Source organism: Pseudophryne corroboree, chromosome 9, assembly GCF_028390025.1.
Source record: "Pseudophryne corroboree isolate aPseCor3 chromosome 9, aPseCor3.hap2, whole genome shotgun sequence".
Classification (NCBI taxonomy): domain Eukaryota; kingdom Metazoa; phylum Chordata; class Amphibia; order Anura; family Myobatrachidae; genus Pseudophryne; species Pseudophryne corroboree.
The window spans coordinates 37,379,786-37,406,372 of NC_086452.1; the positions used below are offsets into that span (position 1 = coordinate 37,379,786).

At 44.8% G+C, this 26,587-nt stretch overlaps 1 protein-coding gene and 1 long non-coding RNA gene across 3 annotated transcripts in view; one reads left to right on the forward strand and one right to left on the reverse strand.

Moving 5' to 3' along the window:
- The window catches only part of LOC134957357 (uncharacterized), a 177,557-nt gene that overhangs the window by 124,654 nt on the left and 26,316 nt on the right, over positions 1 to 26,587 (forward strand). The window contains exon 3 of the long non-coding RNA XR_010186569.1: positions 11,223 to 11,306. This is a non-coding gene — a long non-coding RNA (uncharacterized LOC134957357). The remainder of the gene's footprint in view (positions 1 to 11,222; positions 11,307 to 26,587) is intronic.
- Positions 1 to 26,587, reverse strand: part of ROR1 (receptor tyrosine kinase like orphan receptor 1) — a 418,323-nt gene that overhangs the window by 106,059 nt on the left and 285,677 nt on the right. For both annotated transcript variants that reach the window (XM_063939183.1, XM_063939184.1), the window contains exon 3: positions 6,276 to 6,563. In XM_063939183.1, the coding sequence (XP_063795253.1) occupies positions 6,276 to 6,563 (288 nt within the window). The remainder of the gene's footprint in view (positions 1 to 6,275; positions 6,564 to 26,587) is intronic.

Sequence of the window (26,587 nt, forward strand, 5' to 3'; positions counted from 1 at the left end):
AAACACCCCAGCTGAAATTTTTTTCTTGGATCCACACCAAGACACATATTTTCTCCAAATACGGTGTAAAAGCATCGTCGTTACTTCTTTTCTAGCCTGAAGCAGTGTGGGAATGACTCCACTAGGAATACCCTTTCGGTAGAGATGAGCGGATTCGGTTTTACTCGGTTTTACTCGGTTCTCAAAACCGAATCTTATTGGCTATCCAAAACACGTGACATCCGTGAGCCAATAAGATTCGGTTTTGAGAACCGAGTAAAACCGAGTAAAACCGAATCCGCTCATCTCTACCTTTCGGGTTAGGATATGGCGTTCAACCGCCATGCCGTCAAACGCAGCTGCGGTAAGTCTTGATACACGCACGGTCCTTGCTGTAACAGGCCCTCTCGTAGAGGAAGAGGTCAGGAATCTTCTATGAGTAATTCTTGAAGATCTGGACAATGAGGATCGCCTGAACCTTTGTTCTTCTTATGATCTTTATCCCTTCGGAAAAACTGGAAATGGAGGGAACACATAGACCGACTGAAACACCCACGGTGTCACCAGGGCATCCATCGCTATTGCTTGAGGGTCCCTCGACCTGGAACCATATCTCTGAAGTTTCTTGTTGAGGCGAGACGCCATCATGTCTATTTGAGGAATTCCCCAAAGACTTGTCACTTTTGTGAAAACCACTTAATGAAGACCCCACACTCCTGGATGGAGATCGTGTCTGCTGAGGAAGTCTATTTCCCAGTTGTCTACACCCGAAATGAAGACCACTAACAGAACGTTTACATGCCTTTCCGCCCAGCGGAAAACTCTTGTGGCTTCTGCCATTGCCACTTTGTTCTTCGTTCCGCCCTAGCAGTTTACTTACGCCACTGCTGTTAAGTTGTCCGACTGAATTAAGACGGGCAGATCGCGAAGAAGATGCTCCGCTTGCAGAAGGCCGATGTAAATAGCCCTTAATTCCAGAATACTTATTGCAGCCAAGCGTCCTGGCTTGACCGTTTTCCCTGGAAATTCTTCCCCTGGAAAGACTGCTCCCCAGCCTCGGAGATTTGTATCCATGGACCCCAGGATCTAATCCTGGATCCCGAACCTTCATCCCTCTAGGACACAGGTTCTCAAACTCGGTCCTCAGGACCCCACACAGTGCATGTTTTGTAGGTAACTCAGCAGGTGCACAGGTGTATTTATTACTCCCTAACACATTGTAAAAGGTCCACAGGTGGAGCTAATTATTTAACTTGTGATTCTGTGAGGAGACCTGCAAAACATGCACCGTGTGGGGTCCTGAGGACCGAGTTTGAGAACCTATGCTCTAGGAGGTGAGAACTGTGTATCCACCACAGGAGAGATATTCTGGTCCTGGAAAATAGGATTATTTTCCGGTGCATGCGCAGAGGAGACCCGGACCACATGTCCAACTGGTCCCGCTAAAACCACTCTGGCATTTAACCTGCTCACCGAATGGCCTCGTAGGCCACAACCATCTTCTTCATCAATGGAACGTATTGATGGATTTACACAATTGCAAATCTTATCCGACTCTGGATCCTTAGATCTCTTTCCACTGGAAAAAACAAACTCTCAACAGTTCTGTATCTAACTTTATTCCCAAGTCCGACATCTGCGTCGTTGGGATCAACAGTGATTCTGGCAAGTTCAGGAGCCAACCACTGTGTTGAAGAACTGTCAGAGATAAAACAACGAATTGTACCACTTGTTTCTTAACCTCTCCATAGTCAGGAGAGTGTCCCAGTACAGAATAATAATGGCTTTTACTACTGAAGGAAAACCATCAAACCACCATCACTCCGGTGCATTGGCAATGACAATCCTGAATAGCAAACCCAGGTAAGCCTAATGCGAAAGAAACCGTACTTAGACCCTCTTTCTCCTTTTACAGATTGGAGATCCCTGTCCTGAGAGATTCCATCTTGTAGTTCAACTTCTTAAGTAGAATTTTTTTGGGATTGTTCTACCGGGCTCAGAAGCACGAAAAAGCTTGAATAACAGCTCTTTTTTTTTTTTTTTGACAGGGACACAGGACAATGTCCTGATCATGACCCAACTTTCGTATGGCGTCACATACTACCTTCCCGTCCAGAGGAGACTCGGTAAGATCTATTTGAAAAATCAGTGAGGGGAATCATCTGGAAACTCCAGTATGTCTCCCTTGGGACTCTTTCCTTAACTCACTGGTCCATGTCCATTCCAGGACTGATTGAAGAGTATTAAACGTAGTCCCACAGGTGTGGGCTCCCGCAAAATAGACCCAGCGACATTCGGTGGATGTGGTAGAAACAGAGGATGATTTCTGCTTCTGCGAACTTGAAAAGGCTGCTTACCTCTTACCTTTTCACCTTCCTCTACCTGTCAAGGAGGGGGGAAAAAACGTATCCATCCGGTCGAAATGACTGCATCCTACAAAAATGCGTCACCAACCGTTGTGAGGGAACATAGCTCAAGACGGTAGACTTACCAGTGGTATCTGCCGAGATCAACTTAACAAAGCCATCCCCAAACTAGGTTTCACCTTCATAGGTAAGATACTCCAGTACTTCTCGGTGTCAGCCTCAGCATTCCATTGGTGAATCCACAACGTCCTAGCCGAGACCGCCATGGAATTGGCCCCCCGAACCCAAGAGTCCTATACCTCTTGTAGTCGCACGGCAGTATACTGCAATGTTCTAGAAATGACCCAACTAAGGAATATCCCATCTCTCCCCAGGGTAATTATATCGGATGACAAGGTAACCGACCATTCCTGAATACAAGCACTCGCCCATGCGCATGTAATGCAAATATAATCAAAGCATATAATTAAATTATCACTTAGCTTCCTGTATACGATCCTTTGTGACAGGGCCCCGTGCAGAACAGGAGTTGACTCTCACTTTATTCTATCCAAGGCGGGAAAAGAATAACACTCGGATTCCTCGTGAGGATTTGAAACCATCTTGTCACGGCTGACCTAGAGCTTTCAACAGAGCGACCAGCACATGAAAGGGAATAACTTTACTTCAGCATTCATTATTAATTTTTTATATGACTATACACATTTAAATACACATATTCACACATATATATATATATATATATATATCTTTTGTCAGGAACAGCAGGGTCCCTAGTGACGTTATTACGTACTTAATGTGTATGAAACATGTACCGAATGCCGATGTTGTGGATCTAATCAGGAAACATCATGATCGACATAAGAAATAGTATTTGTGTCGATATCAGGGAGCAGCAACTGGGCAAAAAAACTTTTTGGCGACCCCGAGGGGTCTGAGGGAAATATATTATTAATATTACGCCCTCCATAAAAATTACTACGTCTGTGTCTGAGCCACAGATCTATGCAACCGTACTATATATATATATATATATATATATATACATACAGGTATAGCTTTCTGAAATGCATCACATTATCATGTCAATTTTTACCCAGTTAGTTGGTGCCGACAGGGTCACCCACACACGTCTGTGTCTCCCATATAGTTTTCTCATTGAAAAACCTACATCTACTGACATATTGACACTTATTTACATGAACCAGGTACCATCAGGGGGAGACAGGGACATTCCCATAGCCGTTTTTGGCAGAGCCCTCAGCCTCAGACATGCCGACTATAAGGAATAGACCCAGTACTTTCTGTCAGGGAAACATAGCAGACGTTTACCAGCTCTGTTACACCATACTCATACATTGTGCTTTATTTTTAACATATTTTGCACTAAACAACTGTGCCCCCCCTCGTTTTTCACTGTGAACTGTTCAGCAGTGCGTTTGGCAGGGCCAGCGTCTTTGAGGAGAAAATGGCGCTGGATAGAGCTGTGAGGGCTAAGCCACGCCCCCTTCATGGTGCGCTTCAGCCCCGCTATTTTCTATATATTTATACTGGCGGGGGTTTGTATTTAGTGCCCAGGCACTTAATATCTCTCTTGCCAGTCTCTCTCTGAGGTATACATGCTGCCCAGGGCGCCCCGCCTGCGCCCTGCACCCTTGTAGTGCCGATTGTGTGTGTGTGGAAGCAATGGCGCGCAGCTCGGCACCTCAGAGTCACAAAGTCTTCTGCCGTCACTGAAGTCTTCTGTTCTTCATTTACTCACCCAGCTTCTTTCTTCTGGCTCTGCAAGGGGGGTGACGGCGCGGCTCCAGGAACGAGCAGCTAGGCGTAATAAGTGATCAGACCCTCTGGAGCTAATGGTGTCCAGTAGCCTAAGAAGCAGAGCCTTTGAACTCAGAGAAGTAGGTCTGCTTCTCTCCCCTCAGTCCCACGAAGCAGGGAGCCTGTAGCCAGCAGTGCGCCCTGAAAATAATAAACCTAACATAAAGTCTTTTCCGAGAAACTCAGTAGAGCTCCTCAGTGTGTGACCAGTCTTTCTGGGCACAGAATCTAACTGGAGTCTGGAGGAGGGGCATAGAAGGAGGAGCCAGTTCACACCCATTCAAAGTCTTAAAGTGTGCCCATGTCTCCTGCGTATCCCGTCTTTACCCCATTTTTCTTGAAGCATCCCCAGCATCCTCTAGGACGTATGAGAAACTATGTATATGCACCTACAGTATTTCTATTTTCCCATTTCTCTGATTAAGCAACCATGGCCTTCTTGCAAGATAACTGACCCCTGTGTGTTTATATTAATGTAAGGATAAATTGTATGGCACTCATTAGTAGCGCTGCACAAAACACAGGATTCAGCCTAATCCTTTGAGGGGTGTGGTATGGAAGGTCGACCACACTTAGGTTGACAGTGTCTAGGTCGACATGGTCTATGTCGACAGGTCAAAAGGTCGACAAGAGGGTTTTTTTTGTGTCGGTTTCTCCGTACAGTGACCGGGAACCCCAATTAGTGTGCCGTGTCCCCTCGCATGGCTCGCCAGGTTGCTATTCCCAGTCGTAGTCCACGTGAATCGTATAGTATGAAAAAGTTTAAAAAAGAAAAACATTTTTAAAACGCATGTCGACCTTTTGACCTGTCGACCTAGAGACCCTGTCGACCTAGAAACCCTGTCGACCTAGTTACTGTCGACCAATAGTGGTCGACCTAAGTGTGGTCTACCTAGAGACCGGAGTGCCTCACTCATACATCAATGTAGTTTTTAGTGAAAGGTTTAGTAACAAGCACATTAATCATGATTCTAAAGGCCCGTACACACTGGTCGATATATCGTCCGTTCTCTTGAACGGCCGATATATCGCGGGACCATCGGCCAGTGTGTACAGCCGATACGTCTGTGAACTCCGTCGTTCACAGACGTATCGCGTCGGCCGCGCAGCACAGCCGACGGCCAATATATCGACCGATATATTGGCGCGTCGCTGTGTGTGTACGGCGCCGACCGCCCGTACACATTCTGCGGCGGCCGGCGGTGATTGACAGCTGAACTGGGCGGGCGTGTGTACACGCCACTATGTTTAGGTGTTAGGTTCAATGTATTTTATGCTTTGTAGGTAACTAGAAAGGACTAAAGGGCCCCATACACTAGAACGATAATGCCCGATTTCATCCAATTTCGGGCATTCGGGACGATATATCGGGTGAAATCGGGCATTTTGGATGTGTTTCCAATCTGATCCGATGCACGTTTCCGTGAGGGTCGGATCGGCTCCCCTAGATCGTTAGTGCTGCAGTCGTGATATGTCGGTTCCCGCAGGCATGGCTGGGATCGCATACGATATATCGCATGCAAAATGTACCAAATCGTATGGAATCGTATGGAACCACTCCCGGGAAGCTCCCGGGAGAGTTCAAGGGAAATCGCCTCTGACTTCAGCCTCAGACATATCGTTCTAGTGTATGGGGCCCTTAAGAATCTCTATATTAGATGGTAATGTAGTACACAGGTAAGTTACAAAGTCAGTACATCCTTCTTTGGAAAGAGTACCGTTACATTTAATGTGTGTTCCAGCTGTTTAGTTTCTCCCATGTTCACCGTTGTACATGTCAGTATGAAGCTAGTCAGCTTGAGTGCAGCTTTACTATTTGTCAGTATTAATGAGAGAATGAACAAGCCACACGCTGTCTGGAGCATGCTCACTGTGCCCCTGAGAAACATCCTGTGACATCATCCAGCAGTCAGCTCTCCCTACATTGGCTCTGAAAGATCACATGACATCTGTGCTACAGTAACTTCTATCCTCATTGAAAGTTACTATACATAGTAACTAAAGGCTTTATGAAACATAGGAAGGATCACAGATTATTAAACTGGAGTTGCTATTAATGTAATATTTTTGACAAAACATGAAATGTTTCCATTTATTACTAAAACTCACCAAATTTGACAAACAGCACCCCAGTGGTGGAGACGGTTTTTCGCCCATTAGTTGCCACACACTGGAAATATCCGGTATCGGTGGTGTCCAGGTTTCGTATGCGCAGTCTGGAGCCATAACTAGTTGCACGGAAGGATATTCTTCTGGGCTCTTGAACAACAGGGGCGTCGTTTTTTAGCCATCGTATGGTAGGAGAGGGGTTCCCCGAAACTCTGCAATGCATCTCTGCTGTCTGACCCAGTGATGTTGTGATATTATTCATCGGTTCATCGAGCATCAAATAAATATCTGTCAGGGACACATGGGAGGATATAGATTAATAAAAATAATAAGTTAAGAAGCAATATATGTCATTTGTAATTTTAGAGAGAAATTCTTAAACATTGAAGATTAAAGGAAAAATGTAAAAATGTTAAAACTAATGACACACACAAATATATATATATGTATATCTATATATATATATATATATATTACATTCATTCATTGCATAATATCTCTGGTCTGGCATAGAAGCAGTCGTTGTGTGCTTAGCAGATGTATTTGTACCTAAGAACACAATACGGTTTGTTTGCTAATTGCAGAATAGCAATCAATCAACAATTTATAAAATTAACTTGTATTAGATTGATAAAAGTGAATGAATAACCGATCCCAATGGATTACAGTGTATTAGTGCTTTACTTATAAATAATCGGTGGTTTCTAAAAGGGTTGGCTGGTTTAAACCACCTACTGTAGGTTTAAACTATAGTTTGAACCACGTTTTGGTTTTTTTTAAACCCTTTTTTTTTTTTTTTAATTATGCTGCGACTACAGGGCACTAAAGCCTATTATAAGGGAATCCCTCTTGTATTTTTCCACATACTTGTTGCTTGTGGTCTTCATTTGAGTGAGCTGAACCAATGCAGTAAATTCACCCACATAACAGAGATATAAGAAGGGTGGGAGGGTGAATCAGATCAGAAAGAGGTACTAAATCTGCCCAGCATCAGCTAAGACTCTACAAACTCCTTCTCTAACAATCCTATAGGACAGGAGAAAACCACAACTAACATTTTCAATATTAAAGGGTAAACAACTCCAACAAATTAAAGAGGCAACACACCAAGAAATCTCCTTCATGTTTATTTCAATACAAAACCTTCAGTCCTATTGATATGTCTCTGAGTGTGCTTTGTATGTTTTCCCTATCTGCATATATTCAAATGTAATAGAAATAAATAAGCAGTAACAAATTGGTTTTATTGAAAGATGTAAAATAAATCAAATCAAAGCCTAATAACCTAGATTAATGTTAGAAAGCATTAAAACATGGTTGATCAAGGTTTCTAATACACAGCAATGTTTCACAGCATTAATATAATAAGCAGGAGTTAATTTTTTTCCATTAACACATTAATGCAACAAAAAACTGGTTTAACAAAACAAAACGGTTTATAAAAAAAAAATTGCTTTGGTTTTTTTTTTTTTTACTATTTTGTGTTTTTTTTCCCCAACCCTGGTTCTGCTATTTATTTTTCTCGAAATTTGCCCTACAAGCATTTGATGCAGTAGAACTTATCCTTAATATTATTTGTAAAATATCCCTTTGCTTGTGGTGGGAGCTTTCAGAACATTTGCTCTACAGAAGTAAAAAGTTATCAATCATCTCAAGTTCTTCCTCCCTATTCTACCCTGTTCTAAAGCACATCAAGCAAGGTCTTCACCAGTAACACCTTACAGACATCTGGCGTATTAATAAACCAAACACCAGAAACTAAACCTTCTACATATACGTTCCACTTGTTCTCTGCCCACAAGCTTTGTCTATGGCACAGGTTCTCAAACTCGGTCCTCAGGACCCCACACGGTTCATGTTTTGCAGGTCACCTGTCGATTTTTAAAATGTGACAGTTGGTGATACACAGTGCAGCTGCTGGGTGACATGGAAAATGTGAACCATGTGGGGTCCTGAAGACCGAGTTTGAAAACCACTGGTCTATAGGCAACATTACAATGTCTGACCTTGTGCCTGTTTTTTGATTTCGACTTTGTCCCCCAGGGCACAGGTTGGAAGCAAAATACCTAACTGATTGAGGACCTTTCAGTGTAGCTGAAGTGGTAATAGTTGATTACTATTTTGCCCATAGCTCAGAGGTTCCCAAACGCGGTCCTCAAGGCACCCCAACGGTCCTGGTTTTAACTATATCCATGCTTGACCACAGGTGACTTAATTAGCACCTTAGTCAATTTGATTTAACCATCTGTGCTGAGCCATGGATATACCTAAAACCTGGACTGTTGAGGTGCCTTGAGGATCGCTTTGGGAACCACTGCCATAGCGCCTCTTTACCTGCAACCTCCTTGAGGTGGTCTGGGAGGCTCCCAGGTTCGTGGCCAGAGGGAAATGAATAATAACAGTAATGGGCAAAAACATCACGGTCAGATAAAACTTTTATTCAAACTAGATAATCTGATCCTGACTCAAAAAAAAAAATCATTATACAGAACAATTAACAAATGCACACTCATAAGAGCAATGTTTGAATTGAACATGGGGTAAAAGCCTTCTATGAAGACGCTTAGCTTACTGCCTCAGCCCACTTCAGCCAATCCTTATCAATCTTGACCCAGCAGGTTTTAGTCATCACTATGAGGCTCCTGTGTTAACCTTATACACTGTGTGCATAAAATAAGAATGAGACACCTGGAACTTGGACCCCATATTATGTCCTCAGTTAATGCCTTCTTACTTCACAAACTCTATTAGTATCCAGATAAATGGCATACTGTTCCAAAACGTCTCCATAAATATTGGTACATACCAATGATGTCTCCTTACCCAACGTATGGACTAAAGTCATTCATTTTCCATTGGGCCACTAGCCATAATAAATGCCTGATCTCATTCAATTATATTCCTTAATTTTCCATCCCATGCCATGGTACACGATTAGAACCAATATTTATAAATGGGTTTAAACAACCGTCTCTTGGATTTGGAAGAAGCAATATTATAAAAGTTTACATATTTCTAAGGTTTATCCATTTTTTTCTGACCTTGCTGATATTTGGGTGTCCATTCCCCATCGGAAAAATCATCTTCGAATGATTATGCCCACGCTCAGGAGAGCTGGTGACCATGATCTACTCCAATATCCATTGGTTTTTAGAGAGTCCACACACAAATTCTGGGTATCGGACATACAGCAAACATCTGGCCTGCAACTCTAATATATCCAACACTTACAATCTTGCACATGCATTGAAAGAAATTGTCTCTCCTTCATCCTCTCTTCTGCGACCCAAATTTCAGTCCAGAACATCCTCCTAAGGTGCTGAGAATCTTACGGTTGACTCCAGATAAGAAGTGGAATCCTTAGAGGAAATGAGTACTAATCTCAACATTCCAACACTCGACCAATGGAACCACATAAAATGTACTTTCTTTCACGCATTGCCTTCAGTGTTAATGGACAACATTTGCAACACTACGTACAGGACCAACCCAACGTCCCCTCTCTATGGTCTATGGATAGTGGGGCTTATCCTACACCACAAAAGTGGTGATAAATTATCCTTTGCACAGTTTTCCCCCCTCTCCCACTTTTCTGTCGTCAATGTTGTATTTGTAACCAAGAAATTAAGAGGTCAGTCTTGGCTTGGCCAATGCTGGGTACCAATCCGATATTTTTATAGGTTGCCTTGTACAAATATTTATCAATGGACAGCAGTGTTAGAGCGCCACCCAGTGTCAACATTATTGTGAGACACAATGGAATGCTTTATTAGGAATAACCTTTGAACAAAGTTTTTGATGTTTTACTTAACAAGACATCCATACAACATGTATTTCCTTTGTAACATTTAGAATTATGTTATTTTAAAACATTTTTATCTGGAAGAAGCTTTAAAATACTGATTTGATGGCGGTAATCTTTATTGCAAGACTCAGTCAAAATAACATTGGAGCGGAGTTATCCTTGTTTAATTTATGCCATAAACTGTTTTAAAGTCAGTCTTTGTGTTTGCCAAGACAAACGTAATGGGTCAGGCCCTAGATATGACATCAAAGCAGGAATCATATAAAAACAGAAGCATTCCAGAACCTTGTGAAACAAAAACGACTTTTCTCTCCCTTGGCAGAACCACACATTGTTCAGCTGCCATTACAATGTGTGTCCCTTTCATGTGAATCTCCAACTATTCTTTAGGAAATTAATACATTTGGTTTGGCTTGGATGTGCCTTGTAAAACGGTAATAATCCATGATTTTGGCATGACTGTCACCAGACATTTTAAGAAATAATCAAGAGACAGCTTCATCAGGAAGACCCAGATGATAAAACTTGGCAGGATCTGTCCTGTAATTGTACTGAAATAAAAAAGCAAGATTTTACTTTTAAAGAATATTTATGTTTTTCTTCATTATCGTGAGAAAATGTATAGCCGGGATATAGCCATGTGCTAGCAAAAATGTTTTTTTTTTGTATTCCTCATACTAGACTCATCTAAGCGCAACGGTTAAAGAAGGGTTTGGAAGGATTGTTCGTATCTATATTGATCAAACAGATACCAACATACCGACTGCTTTAAAAATGTATCTAGTCAGAAAATAAATCCATTGTGCAGAGTTGCACGGAACAGGAGACTGTCAATGCAAACTAAGATTTAGGGGGACATTTACTAAGCAGTGATAAGAGGGGAGAACTGAGCCAGTGGAGAAGTTGCCCCATCAACCAATCAGCAGCTCTGTATAATTTTATAGTATGCAAATTATAGATGTTACTTCACTGCTGATTGGTTGCCATGGGCAACTTCTCCACTGGCTCACTTCTCCGCTCTTATCACTGCTTAGTAAATGTCCCCCTTAATCACTTTGAGTAATCACTGCTGAAAGAAGGACAATGAGTAAAATAATTAAGAGGAGTTCATATATTTGAAATATAAATATATTATTTTATAGGATAACTCCAACTTTGATTGATCCTGACTTGCCTATAGATAAAAGGATTCATTATGGCCGGCACCCGGAGAAACTATAGAAAAGGTAAGTGTCCTTCAAGAGAACTGAAGACTTATGTATATATTAATAAAAGCTTCCCCCGTAACCACCGCCTTACTGTATGTAAAATCTATTTATGTGCAGGGGTGATTTTTCAGGGGGGGCAACATAACAGCACCAGTTTACAAACATGTTCATGTTTTATGAGGTAATTATGAATACAGAGATCTGCAATCTTTCCCATCACAAATTCACCTTTGTATTTTGAAGTTCCTACAACTTTTTTAATTTTTTTTATCAGATATTTTTCAGAGTTCTTTCCATCTGGCGTCCATGCCCATCTGTGCTGTCTGGGAACGCCGTGTAATAGCAGCCTTAACCGTTGCTGTATCAGGCACAGTCGCAAGTTGTGTGATCTGCGATTGAAGGCTACAGGGGCCTATTTACGAAGCCTGAAACCGTTGCTGGATCAGACACAGGAACTAAGGGGTTAATCAGACCTGATCACACCTCTGCGAATTTGCAGAGGGCTGCGATCAGATAGTCGCCGCCCAGAGTAAAAACTCGCCACGTGCATGTCTGCTTACGCCTTACAAAAATCTCGTCGATCGCCGGTCAGCTGCAAATCCGTTTGCAACGCCCTCACCATCGAATGATTTTTCCAGTCTGTGCGTAGCCCAGGACTTACTGCTACAGTGCGATCACATCAGGCTGATCGGGGCCGGAGCTAACGTCAGACACCCTCCCTGAAGACGCTTGGTAACGCCTGCGTTTTTCCTGACACACCCAGAAAACGGTTAGTACAACTTACAACCCCCAAGCGCCCGCTTCCTGTCAATCAACTTGCGTACAGCTAACGATAAAAAAATACCGGTGTCACAGGCTTTTCTCCTTCTGTGGATGTCTACAACACCCATAGAGGGAGAATAGGTCCTGCGGCGAACGCAGCGAGCCACCGTGCCCGCAAGGGGCTTTGTAGCGCTCTCCCCGCTGCCGGCATAATGGTGGCAGGGATACCGCTTTTAACAGTTTCTTATATAGCGCAGCAAATTCCGTTGCGCTTTACAATTGGAAATAACAATAACAAACTGGGTGATAACAAACAGTCATAGAGGTAGGAAGGCCCTGCTCGCAAGCTTACAATCTATAGGGAAATAGGCATGTGTACACAAGGAAAGGTGCTATCTATTGCATAGAATGAGAAGACATGTGAGGATATGTGTGGACTGTGCAGAGTGGATGCAATTTGATAGGAAGGTTTATGAAAGTTATGTGGGCGGTTCTGGAATGTGATAAGCTTGCCTGAAGAGGTGAGTTTTCAGAGAACGCTTGAAGGTTTAAAGACTAGAGGAGAGTCTTATTGTGCGTGGGAGGGCATTCCACAGAGTGGGTGCAGCCCGATGAAAGTCCTGCAATTGTGAGTGGGAGCGAGTAATGAGTGTGGATGAGAGACGCAGGTCTTGTGAAGAGCGAAGAGGTCGGGCTGGGAGATATTTTGAGATAAGCGAAGTGATGTACGTTGGTGTAGTTTGGTTAATGGCCTTGTGTGTGAGTAAAAGTATTTTATATTGAATGCGGTAGAGTACAGGTAACCAATGGAGGGACTGACAGAGTGGATCTGCAGATGATGAACGTCTAGCGAGGAAGATAAGCCTCGCTGCTGCATTCAGAATGGATTGTAGTGGTGAGAGTCTCTGTTTGGGAAGACCAGTTAGGAGACTATTGCAATAATCAATGCAGGAGATAATGAGAGAATGGATTAGAGTTTTAGCAGAGTCTTGTGTAAGGTATGGTCGTATTTTGGATATGTTTTTTAGATGCATGTAACATGATCTAGAGACAGATTGAATGTGTTGAACAAAGGACAGATCAGAGTCAAGGATGACACCTAGGCAGCGAGCTTGTGGGGTAGGGTAGATAGTCGAGTTTACAACAGTGATAGAGATATCAGGTTGGTACCTACTATTGGCCGGTGGAAATATAATTAACTCTGTCTTTGAAATATTCAGTTTGAGGTGGCGAGATGTCATCCAGGATGCCAAGACCTAGGGATTGTAGTGTCTGTATGAGAAGAGAGTGGTCTACAGTGTCAAATGCAGCAGATAGATCTAGAAGAATAAGTAGTGAGTAGTGGCCTTTAGACTTCGTAGTGACCAAATCATTAACCACTTTAGTCAGTGCTGTCTCTGTGGAATGTTGGAATCAGAAGCCTGACTGAAGTGGGTCCAACAAAGTGTATGAGTTAAGAAAGTGTGTGAGTCGAGTGTAGGCAAGTCTCTCAAGTAGCTTAGAGAGACAAGGCAGCTGAGAGATAGGGCGGTAGTTTGAGAGAGCATTAGGGTCAGATTTTTTTTTTTTTAAATGGGAGTAATCACTGCATGCTTGAAGAGTGAAGGAAAAATACCAGTAGAGAAAGCGAGAGAGAGATTACAGATGTTAGTTAAGGTAGGGATGAGCACCAGAGACAGAGCTTTACTTATTTGTGAGGGTAAAGAATCAAGAGGAGAGGTAGTAGAGAAGCAGGATGAGAAGAGTGATGATACTTTATCTTCATTTGTGGGATCAAATGAAGAGAGAGTGCCAGAGGGTTCAGGTAAAGAACGGAGCAGGTCACTGGCTGCCGAAGAGCATACCATTTCATCTCGGATCTTATCAATCTTCTCCTTGAAGTAGGAAGCAAGATCCTGTGCCTTGATAGTGGCTGGTGGGGTAGGTGAGGGAGGATTCAGAAGTGATTTAAATGTATTAAAGAGTCGTTTAGGGTTAGAGGCTTGAGCAGAGATAAGAGTTTGGAAATATGTTTGTTTGGCAGTGTCCAGGGCATTTCTATAAGAATGGTAGACAGTCTTATATGTGAGGAAGTCACTTGAAATATGAGATTTACGCCACTGACGTTCAAGTTTTCGTGTGAGTTTTTGTAGTTGTCTTGTTAATTTGGAGTGCCATGGTTGACATCTAGGCCTACGTGGAGTGTGATGGGTAGCTGGAGCCACTTCATCAAGGGCTAGTTCTAGAGTCTCATTAAGGTGTGATACAGCCATCTCAGGAGAGGTGAATGCAGAAATAGGTGAAAGCAGTTGTTGGAGTGAAGTGGAAAATCCTTGAAGATTAATTGTGTTAATATTTCTGCGGGTTTGAGGAAGATTGGAGGACTTCAGCAACACAGGGTTTGAATTAACCTAGGAGAGCATGCAGGTGATAAGGTTGTGATCTGAGAGGGGGAAAGGAGTATTAGTGAGTTCAGAGATGGAGCATAGTCTGGTGAATACTAAATCAAGGCAGTGGCCCTGCTGATGAGTAGAGGAGTCAGTCCATTGGGAGAGGCCAAGAGAGGAGGTTAGAGAGAGTAGTTTGGAGGCGTGAGCAGCAGATTTTGGACAATCAATAGCAATATTGAAATCACCCATGATAATGGTGGAGATGTCAGAGGATAGGAAGTGAGGGAGCCAGGCAGAAAAATCTTCCAAAAATTGTTTTGGATGCCCAGGTGGGCGGTAGATAGCTGCAACACGCAGAGAGAAAGGAGAGTAAACCCTAATGGAATGTACTTCAAATGATGTAAATGTGAGTGATGGAACCTGTGGTAGAAAAGTGTATGCAAAAGATTGGGATCCCGGCCGCAGGTAAAAGGTATGTATTCCATTAGAGATAGCTCCTGTATTTTGCAAACTAGCGCAGAATACTGCAGCCCAGGTAACTCTCAATGGGGACTCTGGTCTCAACCAATTGATGAAGCTCTGAGATAGTTTAGCCTTTTTGAAGCTTGACTCTGACAGCTAACGGCATCTGAAGATGTCTGTCCAATGGGGAGAGCATTGCAAGACAGGGGTCCTCTAACCCCTCCACGACATGATGCTGCTCCTGCCTGTCTCTGACCATGAGTAGGCCGGATCAGAACCAGGACATGAGTAGGCCGGATCAGAACCAGGACATGAGTAGGCCGGATCAGAACCAGGACATGGGTAGGCAGAACCTGGACATGAGTAGGCCGGATCAGAACCAGGACATGAGTAGGCCGGCTCAGAACCAGGACATGGGTTGGCCGTGTCAGAACCAGGACATGAGTAGGCCGTGTCAGAACCAGGACATGAGTAGGCCGGCTCAGAAACAGGACATGAGTAGGCCGGATCGGAACCAGGACATGAGTAGGCTGTGTCAGAACCAGGACATGAGTAGGCCGGATCAGAACCAGGACATGAGTAGGCCGGGTCAGAACCAGGACATGAGTAGGCCGGCTCAGAACCAGGACATGAGTAGACCGGATCAGAACCAGGACATGAGTAGGTTGGCTCAGAACCAGGACATGAGTAGGCCGGATCAGAACCAGGACATGAGTAGGCCGGCTCAGAACCAGGACATGAGTAAGCCGGATCAGAACCAGGACAAGAGTAGGCAGACTCAGAACCAGGACATGAGTAGGACGGATCAGAACCAGGACATGAGTAGGCCGGGTCAGAACCAGGACATGAGTAGGCTGGGTCAGAACCAGGACATGAGTAGGCCGGCTCAGAACCAGGACATGAGTAGGCCGGCTCAGAACCAGGACATGAGTAGGCCGGCTCAGAACCAGAACATGAGTAGGCCGGCTCAGAACCAGGACATGAGTAGGCCGGATCAGAACCAGGACATGAGTAGGCCGGCTCAGAACCAGGAAGTAAGGTGATAACGATCGCAGTCACTATCTTATAACACTTCGCACGAACAATCTATCGAAGCCGCTGTCCCAGCGTGGGCCTTTTGTTTAATTCATACATGACACCATCTGTTACCTCTGCAAACAGCGACGATAACAGAAGCTCGTTAACAGGAACAAAATGTGACGGGTCATAAGTAGATAGTAGTCTTACTCTAATAAGAACAACTGAAGAGCTGCATTGAGAATCTGCTGTCCAGAGTAACCCTGAAGTACGTTCTAGGATTTCAAAGGATAATTCCAGCTAAAATGTATTTTCCTAGCTGACATCTACCCTCCACCCAACTTGCAGAGCTGTGGGGGTCTCCTTCACCAGTGACCCCCACCACAGTATGGGAGAACTGACCTTTGTTAGCATGTAAACTAGTCCTAACCCCAGGTTGACCGCTAGGATTCATTTAAATACAAAGCGTGCCGTGATCGATTCTTACATGGATGTTGATTGGACGAGAGCTGTCCACTCACCCTTCCCCCAACCCGCCTAATTATTTACATTTATTGCCAAGGGAAGAGGAGCGTAGAAACGTCGACAGGATGAGATACTGCCATGATTGTTGACGCATGAGGGATGTCGACAGATACAAGGTCGACGGTGGGTAAGGCTGACAGGCACAAAAGGTCGACAGGGTGAAAATAGACGTGTCGATAGCTGAGACAAGTTTTTTTTATAAAAAAAACCTTGAGGGTAAAATCTTGTATGTTTGGTAATATGTGACCACAATCATAATCTACATGGACAGTAAATCTAGAAAATTATTGGAAAACATGACCCCCCAAAAAAGTCGACCAATGTGTGTCGACCACTGCCATGTCAACTTTAAGCGATATCGATATTTTGTACCCATCCACATAATGCATGTCATTCATATTGTGTCGACGCAAAGACTGTCTATCATCCAGATACTAGATTACAGTACTAAGGGGGAACAATGCTATCCCATATTAAAAAGGCTGCTAGTCTGCAGTGAGCGCGGTATTATAAAATATGGATTTTCTATAGGCACGTGTGCTGCTAAATGGATGACGTCCTGCCAACATTCAGTCATAAAGCCTATTTAAAACCCATAAGTCATTAAAAATGGGTGTAACCCGTTCTCGTGCGCCCCGCAACATAAAACAGCACGCACAATGAGCCAGGAGGAGCTACCAGAGGGTTAACCGGTTGATAACCTTCCAATACCACTTTGTTAAAGGCATTCTCCTAGCCGGATGTGCCTTAACCTCATCCAAGTCATCTGCAGCAATTTAAATTCTTGGCTGATTGTTCTGCAGAATGCTAGCACTATAACGCACAGTCCCTCCTGCACTCCCTCACTCTCAGCAGCAACTGGAGTGCGCTTGGCTCCAGCGACGCCGTCCGCAGCCAGAAACACACAGTTTCTGCCATTCAATCTGGAGCTCTTGTGCCAGCTACATTCTGGGCCTCAGGTCCCGGGTAACACAAAAATAACAGCTTAGAAAACCGTTACGGAGAGTCGCTTTCATACAGAAATGAAAAACTGTTGCATATGGACAGATTGCTTCTGTATTGAAGAGCTTAGCGTGGAATATAAATATTGCAAATAAGACAATGACGCTGTACTAGCTTCCGTGCCCAGATTTAATACCGAAGGCGGGAGTCATTGATGAACTTTTTAAAAAAATTACGTGGTACGTCCTGTTTTTGAGGATTTTTTTACATTTTTTAATAGAACTCTACGGAATTTAGGGGTTATTTCGGAGATGCACATAACCCTGATGTTTGCGTACACACCTGCAGTGTTCCCGATTAGCTGAGCAGTGTGACCCCATCTTGGCCCCCTGTGGCTCCCGTACACACTGAGCTAGTAATAGCTCAGTGACTACGTTTTCCTGTTTGATCTAGAGGTCGCAGTTTAAATATTAAACCGCACATAAGATGCGACCCTTGACCTAGACAGTTGCAGGAGCGTTTTAAGTCATTTATCGGATATCGCTACTGCATACGCACCTATACAATCATCAGGGACGATCAGCCGGTATTCAGACGCAGAAGCGGATCACAAAAGCCGGCAGTGGGGGAATTCCACTACAGGCGCCAACTGCTCCTTCTGCATATTTTAGCACAGCGTCTCCAGACAAAGACGCTGTAGCTAACTACGTCCATCTCTTAATCAGGCGCTTACTCAGAGGCCATACCTCCCAGCACTGTGCGACATGATGTTTGCCGTGGCAAAGAACGTCAAGAGGCCGAGGTTTTGTGCCGCATGGGTAACGGCTGGGGCCTGCACGGTGCTTCTGAAGCATCAGACTTCCATAATCCTGTCAATCGGGACAAGAGTGTGGACTTTTCAGTCTAAGGGGTATATTCAATCACTGGCGAAAATGCATTTTCACGGTAATAAGACGCAAAATTACAGCAATTTGCGTAGATTTTGCCAAACGCCTATTCAATTGTCCAAGAAAACATTTTTTTGCTGTAGTTTTACTGCGAATTTCAATTCACCAACTCTGAGCAGGTGATAAACTTGGGGAAAATCTCTAGTTTAAGTTAAAAATGTCAGGATTTGGTTCTGAACCTCTGGGACACACCTCTGAATGAGTAATTAGGCACTTGGAAGTTTTTAATTATTTTTAATTGGCCAATAATGACATATAATTTTTGTGGTGAAAAAGTGCAAAATTATGGAAATTGGGGCACAAGGTATGGGACAGGTATATTGGGGTGCTTTATGAGACGGACAAGTGTTTTTAGACTTGCAGGTGGGAGTAATTGGTCTCTTTCCACTTTTTTTTAAAAAGTCCCCAAAATGATTATTACCAGTTATTTATATAGTGCACATATTTTCCGCAGCGGTGTACAGAGAATAATTTGCCCATTCACATCGGTCCCTGCCCCAGTGGAGCTTACAATCTATCTTCCCTACCACATGTACACGCACACACATTCATACTAGGGTTAATTTGTGTTGGGATCCAACTGACCTACCAGTATAAAAATGACCCAGATATATACTTATACCCATTTTTATGTACCTCAAGTTACATTTTAGTGCTCATTTTGCTGGAAAAAAAAAACGAACCTTCATTATTTCTTTACCTTTAAAAAAAAAAATGCATGTAACAGCCATTTGACCCAATTTAAGTAACAGAAATACGTTTATTATGACCAAAAATAAGCTTTGATACTGTTATCCGATGTTAGTTTCACTTTTTTGGGGGGTATGGACAGATTTGAATAGGGCGAATCGCGGGAGCGCTCATACCTGCGAAAAAGACACAAAAATGGTGAAAAGGGCAATCGCTGTAAATTGCCGCGATTTCGCCGCTTATTGAATACCCTCCTAAATTGGTACTGTTGGGAGTTACTGTATGATATCCACAATGATAAGATAAAATGTAACCATTTAAACACTATTTTAACACATCTTATTGTTCCATTAACAACTGAATGTACTAAAACAAAAAACAAAACAATAGGATTTTAATACCTACCGGTAAATCCTTTTCTCTTAGTCCGTAGAGGATGCTGGTGACTCCGTAAGGAACATGGGGTATAGACGGGATCCGCAGAAGACATGGGCACACTATAAGACTTTGAATGGGTGTGAACTGGCTCCTCCCTCTATGCCCCTCCTCCAGACCTCAGTTAGAAAACTGTGCCCAGGGAGACGGACATTTTGAGGAAAGAATTTATTGTTTAAACACGGTGAGTGTCATACAAGCTCACACCACGAACATACCGTAGAACGTGGCATTCAATAGAACACCAGCCAACAGCATGAAAAAATACACAGCCACATGCTGATAAATACGTAACACAACCTGTGTGTCAACCCAACCAATAATCAAAATACACCGCATGCCATGGCATGAACAACGTCAGCAACAGCCTGACAGAAAAGAAACACCACAAGAGTGTAACCATAACCAATAACTGCAGACACAGTACGCACTGGGACGGGCGCCCAGCATCCTCTATGGACTAAGAGAAAAGGATTTACCGGTAGGTATTAAAATCCTATTTTCTCCTACGTCCTAGAGGATGCTGGGGACTCCGTAAGGACCATGGGGTTTATACCAAAGCTCCAGACCGGGCGGGAGAGTGCGGACGACTCTGCAGCACTGATTGAGCAAACATGAGGTCCCCATCAGCCAGGGTATCAAACCTGTAGAGCTTAGCAAAAGTGTTTGAACCCGACCAAGTAGCCTCTCGGCAAAGTTGAATGCAGAGACACCTCGGGCATCCGCCCAAGAAGAGCCCATCTTCCTAGTAGAATGGGTCTCCACCAACTTCGGTAACGGCAATCCAGCCGTAGAACAAACACGCCGAATCGTATCACAGATCCAGCGTGTAACAGACTGCATAGACGCAGGCGCCCCAATCATGCTGGGAGCATACCAGACAAACAGAGTCTCTGTTTTCCCAATCTGAGCCAAATTGGCGACATAAAAATTCAAAACCCCGACTACCTCGAGAGACTTTGAATCAGCCACAGACATCAAAATAGGCTGGTTTCTGCGAAACACAGAAACCACTTTTGGCAGAGCTATTATCCGAGTTCTCAATTCCACTCTATCCACATGGAAGATCCAATAGGGCTCTTGCGAGACAAAGCCTCTACTTCCGACACCCGCCTTGCGGACGCCAAAGCCAATAGCATGACCACTTTTCAAGAGAGAAATTTTAACACAACCATTCATGAAGGTTCCAATCAGTGTGACACAAGAAACGCAACACCACGTCAAGGTCCCACAGTGCCAATGGGGGCACAAATGGAGGTTGGATGTACAGTACTCCTTTCACGAAAGTCTGTACTTCCGGAAAAGGTGGGCAATTCTTTTTTTTATTTTTTTAAAGAAAATTTATAAGGCCAAAACTGCACTGAAATGGAGCCTAATTTTAGGCCTGCATCCACACCTGCTTGCAAAGAATGGAGAGGAACGACCCAGCTGAAAATCTTCCGTAGGAGCTTTCTTGGATTCACACCAAGACATACATTTACACCAAATACGGTGTAAGGCTTTGCCGTTACTTCTTTTCTAGCTTGAAGAAATGTGGAAACAACTTTCTGGGAATACTCTTTCGGGCTAGGATATGGCATTCAATAAGTCTTGATACACGCCTGGATCTTGCTGTAACAGTTCCTCCCGTAGAGGAAGAGGCCCGGGATCTTCTATGAGTAAATCATGAAAAACTGGATACCAAGCTCTCCTTGGCTAGACCGGAACAATGAGGATCGCCTGAACCTTTGTTCTTCTTACGTTTATCACCTTCAGAAAGAGTGAAAGCGGAGGGGACACATAGACCGACTAAAAACACCCAAGGTGTCATGAGGGTGTCCACTGCTATAGCGTGAGAGTCCCTTGACCTGGAACAACATCCCTGAAGCCTCTCGTTGAGGCGAGACGCCAACATGTCCAATCGAGGCACTCCTCAAAGACTTGTCACTTCTGTGAAAACTTCTCGATGACGACTGTATTTCTCCTGGATGGAGATCGCGGCTTCAGAGGAAATCTATTTCTCCGTCCTTTACATCCGGAACGAAGACTGCTAAGATAGCGTTTACCAGTCTTTCCACCCAGCGGCAAACCTTTGCATCTTCTGACATTGCCGCTTTGCACCTTGTTCCGCCCTAGCGGCTTACTACGCCACTGCTGTCAATTCGTCCGACAGAGCTAACACGGGCAGATCACCAAGAACATGTTCGTCGAAAATAGCTCTTAACTCAAGAAAGCTCATTGCAGACAAGCTTCCCAGCTTGACCTTTTCCTCTGGAAATACTTCCCTTGAAAGGACTGCTCCCCAGCCTCGGAGATCTGCATGCATGGACACCAGGATCTAATCCTGGATCCCGAACCTTCGTCCCTCTAGAAGGTGAGAACCGAGCAGACACCACAGGAGAGATATCCTGGCCATTAGGATTATATTCCTGTGCATGAGCAGGTGAGACCCGGACCACATTTCCAACCGGTCTCTTGAAAACCACTCCAGCATTTGACCTGCTCACCGAAAAGGCCTCTAAGGCCGCACTCATCTGCTTCAACAACGGAACATATTGATGGATTGTCACTGCAAATCTGATCCGACTCTGGATCCTCAGACCTCTTTCCACAGGAAAAACACAGAACCTCCACCGTTCAGTATCTACTATGATACCCACCTCCGACATCTGCGTCGTTGGGAACAACAGCCATTCCCTGTGTTGAAGAACAGTCAGAGAGAAATAACGATTTGCACCACTTGTTTCTTGACCTCGCCTTAATCAGGAGATTTTTTTTTTTTTAACAGGGACAGCAGGACCATACCCTGAACCTGACGCACCTCTGGTATGGCGTCGCGTACTATCTCCCCTTCCAAAGGGGAAACGGCAAATCTATTAGAAAATCAGTGAGGGGAAACATCTGTAACTCCAGAATGTCCCCCTTTGGATTTTATAATTAACTCACAGGTCCTAGTCTATTCCCGGACTAACTGAAAAGTAGTAGACGAGTCCCCACCGGAGTGGGGTCCAGCCAGATAGACTCCGCGACATGTGGTGGATGTGGTAGAAACAGAAAACGACATCCGCCTCTGTGAACCTAACAAAGACGCAGAACTCTTACCTTTGAATGCGTCACCAACCGTTGTGAGGGAATCTAACTCACGAAGTTCGATTTACCAGCAGTATCAGCCGAGATTGACTGAACTGAGGCAACCCCAAACAGCGGTACACCGTCCCAGGGAAAAACTCCAGTATCTCTCGGAGTCAGCCTCAGCATTCCCCCGGCCACACCTCCTGTATACGTACGGCAGCCTGCCGCAATGTTATAGAGAAGAACCAACATAAGGAACATCCCGTCTCTCTTTAGGGTAACTCTATCGGATGTCTTTCCGAATATAAACACTCCCACATGTGCATGTAATGCAAATAAGCCCAAAGCATAGAAATAAAATATCACTTAGCTTCCTGTATATGATCCTTTGTGACAGGGCCCCGTGTCGACCAGGAGTTGACTTTCACAGTATTCTATCAGCGACGGGAAAAGAATAAACATTTGGACTCCTTGAGAGGATCTGAGACCAACTCGTCACTGCCGACTTAGAGCTTTATCAACAGAGCGACCAGCACATGAGAAGGAATACTATTACTTCAGCATTCATTATAAATCATAATATGAATATACATAATGTAATACACAATTACACACATATCCCAAATATATATATATATATATATATTAGGGCTGGGCAAGTTAACGCGATAATATCGCGTTAACGCATTAGCTAATTAACGGGCGACAATTATTTTAACGCGCACCGGCAGCTGCCTTGGAAGGACAGAGGCTAAGCCGCGGCGCTATTCTAACTACAATGCCGTCCGTGAGCCAATCGGAGGTCACAGACCGGCAGACAATCAGGAGCTGCCATTTGGCAGCTACTGATTGGCTGCCAGCCCGTGACCTCCGATTGGCTCACGGACGGCATTGTAGTTAGAATAGCATTGCAGCTCTGTTCCTCCTTGCCGTGGCTGCCTGGCGGTTCGCAGGCAGCTGGCCCTGTCCCGATCTTTGCTGCTGCCTCCCGGGTCCCCTCAAAATGTAAGTTTTGTAGAATGCAGGGGGGAGGAATGGGCAGCAGTGCAAGTATGCGGGAACTTAGATATCTGGCACTGGGGGGGGGGGTTGTATACCTGGCACTGGGAGCATATCTGGCACTGGGGGAACTTGTGTACCTGGCACTGGGGTATAACTGGCACTGGGGGCATATCTGGCCCTGAGGGGCATGTATACCTGGCACTGGGGGCTTACCTGGCACTGGGGGCATATCTGGCCCTGGGGGGCATGTATACCTGGCACTGGGGGCTTATCTGGTACTGGGGGATATCTGGCACTGGGGGCATATCTGGCACTGGGAGGACATGTGTACCTGGCACTGGGGGCATATCTGGCACTGGGAGGACATGTGTACCTGGCACTGGGGGTATATCTGTCACTGGGGGGCATGTATACCTGGCACTGGGGGAACATCTGTCACTGGGGGGGCATGTATACCTGGCACTGGGGGCTTATCTGGCACTGGGGGATATCTGGCACTGGTGGGACATGTGTGGTGCATACAGTAGTTAGCTGCAGGCAGCCATGGAGACCGTGACAGCGCCGGTGCCATTTCAAGTGTATTGCTGGCCACCAGCGAGCCAATAGGAACTTGAGTACTGGCAGCCAACCAGGAGCGCAATACACTACTTTTGAATTCATTATTGAATCTTGCGCATAACAATGCGATTAATCGCGATTAATCTATGAAAATCATGCGATTAATCACGATTAGAAATTTTAATCGTTGCCCACCACTAATATATATATAACATATATAAACGGATTGTCCGGAGACTTCTGGTCCCAAGTGACATTAATGTGTTCTGAATGTGTATGACCATGTACTGAATGCCCCAGTTGTGGATCTACAAGGAAACATTATAGTCGACAGAAAACCTAGTATTCGTCGACAGCAGGGAGTAGTAACCAGGCAAAATAACATTCTTGCGACCCCGAGGGGTCCGAGGGAAGTATACATATATAATTTTAATATCGCTCCCCCACAAATACTACCATGGCTTTGCACGAGCTACAGGCCCATGGAACCGTACCATATATATACATATAAATATATATACAGGTATAAGTTAGATACAGTATGTCAATTTACACCCGGTAATAACAGTTGGTGTCGACAGGGTCACCCACATACTACTGTGTCTCCCATACAGTGTTTACTTTTAACAAGCATACCACTACCAACCTGTTGACTCAGCATCTACTGTATCAAGTACCAAACAGGCGTCGGCGATGCCGACAGTGAACCCCATAGGTGTTTGTGACAGAACACTCACGCATGTCGACACAAGTGAACTATAGAGGGTATATCTGTCAGGGAGCACACAGAGAATATACACAACAATGATTACATGCCCATTTCTAAAAGCAAATAGTGTTATATATCCCTCAACATAACACTAAAAGTATGTGCCCCCCCTTGTTTGTGCTGTACACATATTTTGGCGGGGACAGTGAAAAATGGCGCTGAACACTGTGTGTGTGTGTGAGGGCTAAGCCCCGCCCCTCATCGGCGGACTTCAGCCTCGTTATATTATCTTTCTATAAGCAGGCAGGGGACCGTATATAGTGTATATACACTATATGCCTCCTAAACAATATACAAATTGCTGTCCAGGGCGCCCCCCCCTGCGCCCTGCACCCAAGTAAAACCGTTGGTGTGTGGGAGCACTGGCGCGCAGCGCGACCGCTGCTATGTACTGGCGGGGGTATCGCACGCGGTGCCTGGGGCCCGACTCTGCTCTTTTGTGCGAGTCGCATCGAGACCTCAGTAACTGCTGCCCAGGGCGCTCCCCCCCAGCGCCCTGCACCCTGTGAGTGCCGTTGGTGTGTGGGAGCACGGAGCGCAGCGCTACCGCTGCACTTACCTCCGTTACTGAAGTCTTCTGCCGTCTGATGTCTTCTGTTCTTCTCATACTCACCCGGCTTCTTTCTTCTGGCTTCTGTGAGGGCGGTGACGGCGCGGCTCCGGGAACAAGCAGCTAGGCGAACCAAGTGATTGAACCCTCTGGAGCTAATGGTGTCCAGTAGCCTAAGAAGCAGAGCCCTTGAACTCTTAAGAAGTAGGTCTGACTTCTCTCCCCTTACGATGCAGGGAGCCTGTAGCCAGCAGGTCTCCCTGAAAATAAGAAACCTAACAAAAGTCTTTCTAGAGAAACTCAGGAGAGCTCCCCTAGTGTGTGTCCCATTACTCCTGGGCACAAAGTCTAACAGAAGTCTGGAGGAGGGGCATAGAGGGAGGAGCCAGTTCACACCCATTCAAAGTCTTATAGTGTGCCCATGTCTCCTGCGGATCCCGTCTATACCCCATGGTCCTTACAAAGTCCCCAGCATCCTCTAGGACGTATGAGAAATATATATAGAACCATCTTACCCGTACTGGCTGCTATTCATTAATCAAAAAATAAGACTCTGAGGGGGCAATTCAGACATGATCGCTCGCTAGCTGTTTTTTGCAGTCCTGCGTTCACATAGTCCCCGCCCTCCGGGGAGTGTATTTTAGCTGAGCAAATGTGCAATCGCATGTGCAGCCGAGCGATACAAAAAGATTTTCTGCAGTTTCTGAGTTGCCCAGGACTTACTCAGCCACTGCGATCACTTCAGCCTGTCCGGGACCGGAATTGAAGTTAGACACCCGCCCTGCAAACGCTTGGGAACGCCTGCATTTTTCCAACCACTCCCAGAAAATGGTCAGTTGACACCCACCTATGCCTTCTTCCTGTCAATCTCCTTGCGATCGCCCGTGCGAATGGAGAGAGACTAGATGGGGGAAGTGGTTCTTATCTGCAGTCAACTTCCATGGATCTATGTAGGGTGTGGGAGGCGTTAATGGTGGTTGGGTCCAACTAGGGATAAATACTGTACATGTAAAATGGAGTTTCTTTGTGCTACGTGAAGGGAATGAGGTCATTCCGCCTGTGTCTATGTGCTGTATTTGGACAGAGACCTTTCTGTGGGAGACAGTGAGCTTGTATACACACAGCAGGTGGCCCTGAGTGGTTCTCAGTCGCCTGCCCAAATTCCCCTCTCCTTTCCCTCTGACTCTAAACAAAGCTCCAACGAGAAAGCAAAGCCTATC